General features: G+C 36.0%; 1 protein-coding gene across 3 annotated transcripts in view; it reads left to right on the top strand.

Annotated features, from left to right (window-relative positions):
* Positions 1-437: 437 nt before the first annotated feature.
* The window catches only part of ccdc180 (coiled-coil domain containing 180), an 18362-nt gene continuing 10672 nt past the window's right edge, over positions 438-8127 (top strand). For 2 of the 3 annotated variants that reach the window (XM_048189207.1, XM_048189205.1), the window contains exons 1-19: positions 438-706; positions 852-982; positions 1091-1170; positions 2681-2790; positions 2911-3039; positions 3148-3258; positions 3339-3434; positions 3520-3683; positions 4756-4875; positions 4969-5048; positions 5143-5231; positions 5318-5437; positions 5585-5758; positions 5997-6112; positions 6276-6402; positions 6489-6531; positions 6623-6747; positions 6833-7020; positions 7262-7437. In XM_048189207.1, coding sequence (XP_048045164.1) covers positions 647-706; positions 852-982; positions 1091-1170; positions 2681-2790; positions 2911-3039; positions 3148-3258; positions 3339-3434; positions 3520-3683; positions 4756-4875; positions 4969-5048; positions 5143-5231; positions 5318-5437; positions 5585-5758; positions 5997-6112; positions 6276-6402; positions 6489-6531; positions 6623-6747; positions 6833-7020; positions 7262-7437 — 2239 coding nt within the window. In that variant the 5' untranslated portion in view covers positions 438-646. The remainder of the gene's footprint in view (positions 707-851; positions 983-1090; positions 1171-2680; positions 2791-2910; positions 3040-3147; positions 3259-3338; positions 3435-3519; positions 3684-4755; positions 4876-4968; positions 5049-5142; positions 5232-5317; positions 5438-5584; positions 5759-5996; positions 6113-6275; positions 6403-6488; positions 6532-6622; positions 6748-6832; positions 7021-7261; positions 7438-8127) is intronic. The other variant, XM_048189206.1, reaches the window with a different exon arrangement.

Here is an 8127-nt window from a genome sequence, read left to right as displayed (position 1 = left end):
GTCTGATCTGCTATGTACAATCTTTCTGCTGTCTATTAATATATACAGTACAGTAATATAATATAATATAATATAATATAATATAATATATTTTTATGTATTTTTTCTTGAGCAATAACAGTTTAAACTTTCCAAATATAAACTTACCCTGAAAAATATTTACAGCCCAGTCATATGGGCATGAATTATACTATGAACCTATGTGCTTGTCATATTCTAATAATTTTAATGTTCTTAACTTTCTTTGTTAAATTATAATGACAATTGTAAAATAAAAATATATTTTTCAAACTTTGTTTTGTTATCAACGGCAAAATAAAAAATCTATTTCACTGAATACTGTACGAAAATTTAAAGTGTAATGGTTCAAACTTCTTTCGAAGAGAAATTTGGTTGGACCGAGTTCACCACTTCAGCTCATCTCTGGTTGGGCTTTTTCGCGCGTCACATGCGTGACTGCCATAGCAACGAGAAAACGCTTTCACACAGCCTGATTGAACGCTTCCGAGAATTCAGACAGTCGTAGATAGCATTTGCATTTTTTTATTTTTTTGGGGGGGGAACTCTAATAATAAACGAACTATCCCATTGATTTCGATATAGTTTCGTTTTGAAATAAGAAATAAGCCAATATTTTGTCGCTACAATGGCAGACACGCGTGTGCTTCCCAGTGGTAAAGTGTACCGGCAAATGTTTGACGCCCAGGTAATAGTACGAACTCATGTTCATATCTAAACGACATATGTGTGTTTTACTTATTGTTGATGCTTTCTTTGTAATATTGTCGATCATCTTCAGGACTGAAGACCTGTTGTGGCCTAATGTGTTCATTTTGAGTGTTTGTACTCAGGTTCAGTTGTCTCTGGCTCTCTATGATTCGCGGAGGAAGCGCGTGGCAGATGAGGGCGACTGTCTGCTAAGTGGAGATGCTGCAGACTCTGCCTCACAGCAGCTCAATGAGACATTCAACATCACCACACGGTATGATGCTCCTGCTGCTGCTGCTGCTCACGATACGAATTGTAATTTGTCAATTTCGATTGTAATGTGAAGATTTGAACCTTAATTAAAAGTTACTGTTTTTGATAGGGACACAGTTTATTCAGGTAGAAAAAGAAAGGAGGGCCAGGATGATACTGAGGAGGTTTGGGGTCTTCCAGACACTATTGGTGAGACCTGATGCTTAATTGTTTCCACCATGGAATCTTGTTTCTTTCCTTACATATAAGCATTGTACGCAAACCTAAACAATATCTAAGAACACAAACATTAGTTTTAAACTAGCATTTGTTATATTTAATTTAAAAAAGACCTGCAGTATATTGAAGTACAATTGCAGTAAAACTGCAGTACAAAATAGTATAACTGCAGTATAATTAAAGGGTTAGTTCACCCAAAAATGAAAATAATGTCATTTATTACTCACCCTCATGTCGTTCTACACCTGTAAGACCTTCATTCATCTTCAGAACACAAATTAAGATATTTTTGATGAAATCCGATGGCTCAGTGAAGCCTCAAGATCCATAAAGGTACTAAAAACATATTTAAAACAGTTCATGTGAGTTCAGTGGTTCTACCTTAATATTATAAAGTGATTAGAATACTTTTTGTGCGCCAAAATCAAAATAATGGCTTTTCAACAATATAGTGATGGGCAGATTTCAAAACACTGCTTCTGAGCTTTACGAATCGAATCAGTGACTCGGAGCGCTGAAGTCACGTGATTTCAGCAGTTTAGCCATTTGATAGGAGAACCGAATCACTGATCAGCCCATCACTATATCATTGAAAAGTTGTTATTTTGTTTTTTTGGCGCACAAAAAGTATTCTTGTCGCTTCATAAAATTAAGGTTTTAAATATGTTTTTAGTACATTAATGGATCTTGAGAGAGGAAATGTCATTGCTGTGAATGCAGGCCTCACTGAGCCATCGGATTTAATCAAAAATATCTTAATTTGTGTTCCAAAGATGAACGAAGGCCTTATGGGTGTGGAATGACATGAGGGTGAGTAATTAATGACATTATTTTCATTTTAGGGTGAACTAACCCTTTAAGCACAACCATAGATTTGCATTATAATGAAGTATAATCACAGTACGACTGCAGTACATTGAAGTTCAACAGCAGTAAAACTGCAGTTGTATTGCATACTGCAATATTGCAGTTTTTTTGTGTCCAAAAAAATGCAGTTTTCTATATGTAATAATTGCAGTAATCTTTTGTAAGGGAAACGTTTTCTTCAAGACACATATCTTTTGCCAATAATATTAATCAAAGGCCCGGTTTCACAGACAGGGCTTAGACTAAGCCAGGATTAGGCCTTAGTTCAATTAGGGCATTTAAGTAGTTTTTATAAACGTATCCTAGAAAAAAAAAAAAAATTACTGGTGTGAATCTTGAGACAAAACAATGGCTTTGCCATATTTTAAGATATGTCAGTACAAGTTATTTTCAGTTAAAACAGCTCAAACATGCATTTTAATCTAGGACTAGCTTAAGCCTTGTCTGTGAAACCGGGGGAATAAACTATATAATATAGAATAATTGGAGTACATGTCCTAATAATGTTTCAATAGGGAAGCCATTTCTAATAACAAAACTGTAGGCCTACTCATTTTCCCAAAAGTATTTTAGAACTAATAGTCAATCTGTTGTGATTCTGTTTTGTCTGTAGTTCCAGAGAAAAAAAACTCAGACATCATTGATCGTCTTATGGAGAAAAGGCAAACGGATCACAATGAAGCTGTTTCTCAGTTGCAGACAGATCTCGCCAGCCTCACTGTGGTAAACACATTTATATAGTGTTAATTTGAGCCCAGTTCATCTGTTGTGCACCTATAGTTATCAATATATTATAATTATCTGTCTCAAAAGTGTCTTATATTGTGATATTTCTGCATTTAGGGTTTTGAACCATTATTTAGACAGACAGGAAAAGATATCCTGCTCAGATTGGCTGAGTATAATGACAATATTGAAAGACTTATGCAGAAGATTGAGAACATTTCTGATTTGGTGGCACATAGCTATCAGGTGAGGACCAAATGTCAAATACAATACTTGCTTACTTGTCAAATTCAATATTTTCAAGTAAATAAGTGTAGGATGACTCAATTGTTACTCATCTGTTGTCTTAAAAAGGACATGCATGAGATCTGGAACAAAGTCTGCCATGAATCTTCCTTGAAAAAGAAGTGGATTAAAGATCTAGACGAGATATATGCCAAATATGAAACTGATAGAAAAACCATGGTATGTGGTTTATATTATGTAAAGCGAATGTTGCTGCATTCAGTAGATTTGTACACTGCTTATTTGTTCCTCTTTCCTAGATAGCAGAATTACTGAGAAAATACACCACTAAACTAGAGAAAATCAGTTATTTGATGCCGCCTGATGTCCACAGACTGATTGACAATGAAGCCATGGTAGTATATTCTACATGACAAATGTATTTGTATGCATTATATGTATTTTTTTATTTTTTTTGGATTGAATCCATGTTCTCCACAGATAATAAACCAAGCCCTGCTAGCAAATCGACGTGCTTTGGCCAAACTGTGTTTGAATTTGATGGAGAAACATTTGCAGATAGATGTTTTCCAAAGGCTGAGATGGGAGGAAAAGCTTCAAGATTGGAAAAGAATGAAACTTATTGATGCAGTCAGCCGGTTCAAGTATGTCTGATGTTAAAGGGTTAGTTCACCCAAAAATGAAAATTATGTCATTAATGACTCACCCTCATGTCGTTCCAAACCCGTAAGACTTTCTGTCCCTCCATTGAAAATGTATGTACGGTAGGCTGTCCATGTCCAGAAAGGTAATAAAAACATCATCAAAGTAGTCCATGTGACATCAGTGGGTTTTTGAAGCATTGAAAATACATTTTGGTCCAAAAATTACAAAAACTGCGACTTTATTCAGCATTGTCTTCTCTTCCGGGTCTGTTGTATATCCGCTTTCACTCCACAGTGACGCTGCTTCTTCTTCTTCTTTCCTGTTTTACGGCGGTTGGCATCCAGCTTATTGGTGCATTACCGCACCCTTCTGCTCCGGACAGTGACGCGATTAGGACATCTGTGACATGCACACCTACGCACCATTTTAAAAAATATAGCAATACCAAAATACAAACAATGTAGAATAGCTTGAATACAGCGTGCGTCTCCCTCAGACTGTAAACGAAGCTCGGGCGCACTAGATAACATGTCATCAGCGTCACTGTCCGGAGCAGAAGGGGCGGTAATGCACCAACCGCCGTAAAACAGGAAAGAAGAAGAAGAAGCAGCGTCACTGTGGAGTGAAAGCGGATATACAACAGACCCGGAAGAGAAGACAATGCTGAATAAAGTCGTAGTTTTTGTTATTTTTGGACCAAAATGTATTTTAGATGCTTTAAAAACTTCTAACTAACCCATTGATGTCACATGGACTACTTTGATGATGTTTTTATTACCTTTCTGGACATGGACAGTATACCGTACATACACTTTCAATGGAGGGACAGAAAGCTCTTGGACTAAATCTAAAATATCTTAAACTGTGTTCTGAAGATGAACGGAGGTCTTACGGTTTTGGAACGACATGAGGGTGAGTCATTAATGACATAATTTTCATTTTTGGGTGAACTAACCCTTTAAAAAAACAGTAAAAATATAGTATACAGTATATTGGTGACAAGCAGTACCAGTCTTTTTAACAGGGCACAACAAAAACGAGATATTGATTATATTTATGTTCTGCCTGCAGAGACTTTATGAACAGCCCTCACATTCAGAACCCTATAAACATTCAAGATACTCTGAGAACAGTGAAGTCAGATCAGAAAACACTGAGTGAGAAACGCATCCAAACGCTGGAAATTCTTAGGTGAGAAGTAAAACACAGATTTCTAGTCTTGCACTCTATTTACTCAGTTAATATTAATTGTTAACATGCTGTGTACCTTTTACTCACATTTAGAGACATGACGCCTCCAAAAATCTCAGAGTCATCAGTTGCGGAATGGTATTCAGCACTGTCTGCCATCAATGAGCAAATGGGTCAGAAAATGTGCTTCTCATTACAATAATCCAATACGATACAATGTTATTGCATGCCCTACATCACTTTGTGCACTATGTTCCATTTCTTTAGATTGTATTCACGTTGCCACAATGGAAAAACTTCACAAAAACTATGAGAACAGCTGGCAAGTCTGTTTGGCAGAGGTTGATCTATTTAAGGTAAGAAATAAGTTAAGCTTTCTCATTTGTCTTGATTGTCAAAACACAACATTAACACAATAATATTCTCAACTCTTTACACACAGATAGAGGTGTCTACATTCGGATTCACCTCAGATGAGATACAGAATATTGTTAACGTGGAGATATTACCTCTCATTGGCCAGTGCCAGTCACAAGTGGATGTCTATTTGGAAAATCTGGATGTAAGTTTAGTTTTCTTAATGCTTTAAATTATGCTTTAACTTTTGGACTATAAACTTGCAACTTTATGGATGTGTTCTCTGCATCTTCAGATGATTTTTATGTCAGTACTCTCTCATGATACACTGTGCATTTTAACCTTCTTACAGAAAGCTTTTGAAAGCTTGGCCGAAACAGCAGCTAATGAGAGCAAGTGTTTATTCAAGTTTATTTGTGGGCTGGCTCAGCTGTGGGAGATCCACTGCGAAGACCTGTTGAACAGAGAACAGCAGCTTCAAAAGTCATTGGAGTCCATCAGTCAAGTCCACAACCAAGAGAGCCAGGCAAGATTGCATTAACTGTTTCATGCAATACTTTTGAAGAGGTTTCTTATAAGTGTTCGGAAAAGTTACTTTTTAAAGTAATGTGTTACAATATTGTGCTATTAACTGCATTATTGTGATGCTTTACCACCAAATCTGATGCTCGTAATATCTATCTATTTGCAATATTTTGTAACATTTAATGCCTTGACATGTTTGCTGAACATGGAAATAAGCTGTCAAATGTCTCACCCGACAGAGGAAAGAGGCCCAGCTGGATATGATGTTGGACAAACTCAGGCAGGAAAGCTCAGAAGAAGCTCTGAAAGACTCCTTAGAGAAGACACTAACCTATTTGAAAGACATTAAGAATGGGTAACGCACATTTAGATTTTTTTTGAGTGAGGTTTTTTGTTGTTGTTGTTGTTCTTGTTTGTACATTAAGCTGCTCAAACTTGACTTTAATTAGAAAATTATACAAATTAAGAGAGAAAACCTGGACATTTTTGTAAATCCTTTAACTGCATTGTTCTTTAAGGTATATGAACATCTATAAGGAGGAAGTGGAAACTGTGGAGTGTTGCCCATCTATAGTCCTTCAGGAATTACAAGCATACAGTCTTTCTGTCAGCCAGTGCTTTAATGTCAAAGAGGTTTATGGCCAGGTACGCATTCAACAAGAACAAAGCTGTTATCTCAATGTTTGCGCAAGACAAACATTGTTAAAATATATGTCTTTTTTTTGTCAAAGGACCCTAAGGATTTTTGCCAACTTTATCCCTCTCTTAAACTTGGTGAGTTGAAAAATAGTCTCAATGAGCCAGATTTTTGTTGCCTTTGAATTGTTTAACACCGATTTATTATGTTTATTTGGTGTTTACTCAGATCAAAGCATGACAGCCATTAAGAATGACAGATTGAAGAAAGAAGTTGAGGTGAAACCTAGAGGTGCACAAAAGCCACATTTCAACAACCAAGGAAGCTCAACATTTGGCTCGTCCTGTGATATGGTAATAATGAAACGTACATACTTCCCCTTGTTAATTTTTTTCTATTATTTCATTATTTTATTATTTCATTTCCTCTATTTTGTAGGATGACCAAGATTGTAAAGCTCTAGAATTTTCAGTCTCTCAAACCAATGAGACTTTCACTACCGCAAAAGGAAACTTGTACAACTGCTATGGGTTTCACACTACACGTGATGAGGATCTGGAGACAAACCTTAAGGAAACTGAGCTGGTTTTATACCCAAAGGCTCTAATTGTTGAATTGCTAAAAGAGTAAGTGTACAATAAAAATGAAAGAATAAAATAATGCTTTGGTTGATGTCTGTCTTGTGTTCTACCAATAATTTAATCTGAAATTAAAATTGTGCAATTAAAAAAAAACCATGTTCTTTTTTGACAATTATTTACTTCTGCATGTAGTTTTTTCTGTTTAGTTTTTCATTATTATTTTTTATGTTTAGTTCCTGCATAGAGTAATAAAAGAAATGAATACTGCTGTGTTTCCCCATCATAGTGTGAGGCAAACAATTTTCAGCCATCTGGAAGAGAGATTTCATATTATTCTAACCAACACTATGACTGTTGTGGAAGCCAAGAAAGAGAAACTGAAAGCAGAGCTGGAACTTCGCCTCCAACTCCACCAACCCCGCGCTGTAAGAATCGAGATGGATATTCACAATGTCAGAGCAGGTTTGTCTCATCACATCTAAAGCCATTTTGGCTTTTACTTATTTAGAAGAGTAACATGAGCCCTTGTGAAGAAGAAGTACACTTTTGCATACTTATAAAAAAAGAGTACTTATTAAGAAAATAATATACTTTAAAATAATATACTTAAAGCTGCAGTCCATAACTTTTGGTTAAAATTATCCAAAAATCTATTTTTGAGAAAGTACATAACCAGCCAGTGTTCAAAACTATCTCCTTACATAAGCCTGATTCACAACGGTACGCTTATAATAATCTTTCCTAATTTGGATGGTACTGGTGGGTTTCTGCGGGAAATTCGAGCATGCAGCCATTCGTCTTTGCGTCATTACGTCATGTCTGTTTACATGAAGAAGGAGTCCCAGCTAATAGGCTATATGGCATGTGGAGGATGCTACAGGCGGCGGATCAGCCTTTTCTCATAGCAGCTGCAATAATTAAACGTATAATTTTGATGGCGGATTGTAATCCAGAAAGGTCCAAATGGCAATCATCAGTGATAATTGGAGATTCACCCGTAGTCAAAAGCAAAAAACTTCAGACTGCGGAGTGGCTGCAGAAAATGAAATCTACAGGTAACGCTAATACACACTAAATACACATAGTCACGCAATGCTGATATTGTTAACAATAACATTTTGAGAACAAAATATAACAATAATAATAATAATT

This window comes from Megalobrama amblycephala, linkage group LG4 (assembly GCF_018812025.1).
Source record: "Megalobrama amblycephala isolate DHTTF-2021 linkage group LG4, ASM1881202v1, whole genome shotgun sequence".
Taxonomy (NCBI): Eukaryota; Metazoa; Chordata; class Actinopteri; order Cypriniformes; family Xenocyprididae; genus Megalobrama; species Megalobrama amblycephala.
This window is presented reverse-complemented; position numbering and strand designations above follow the sequence as displayed.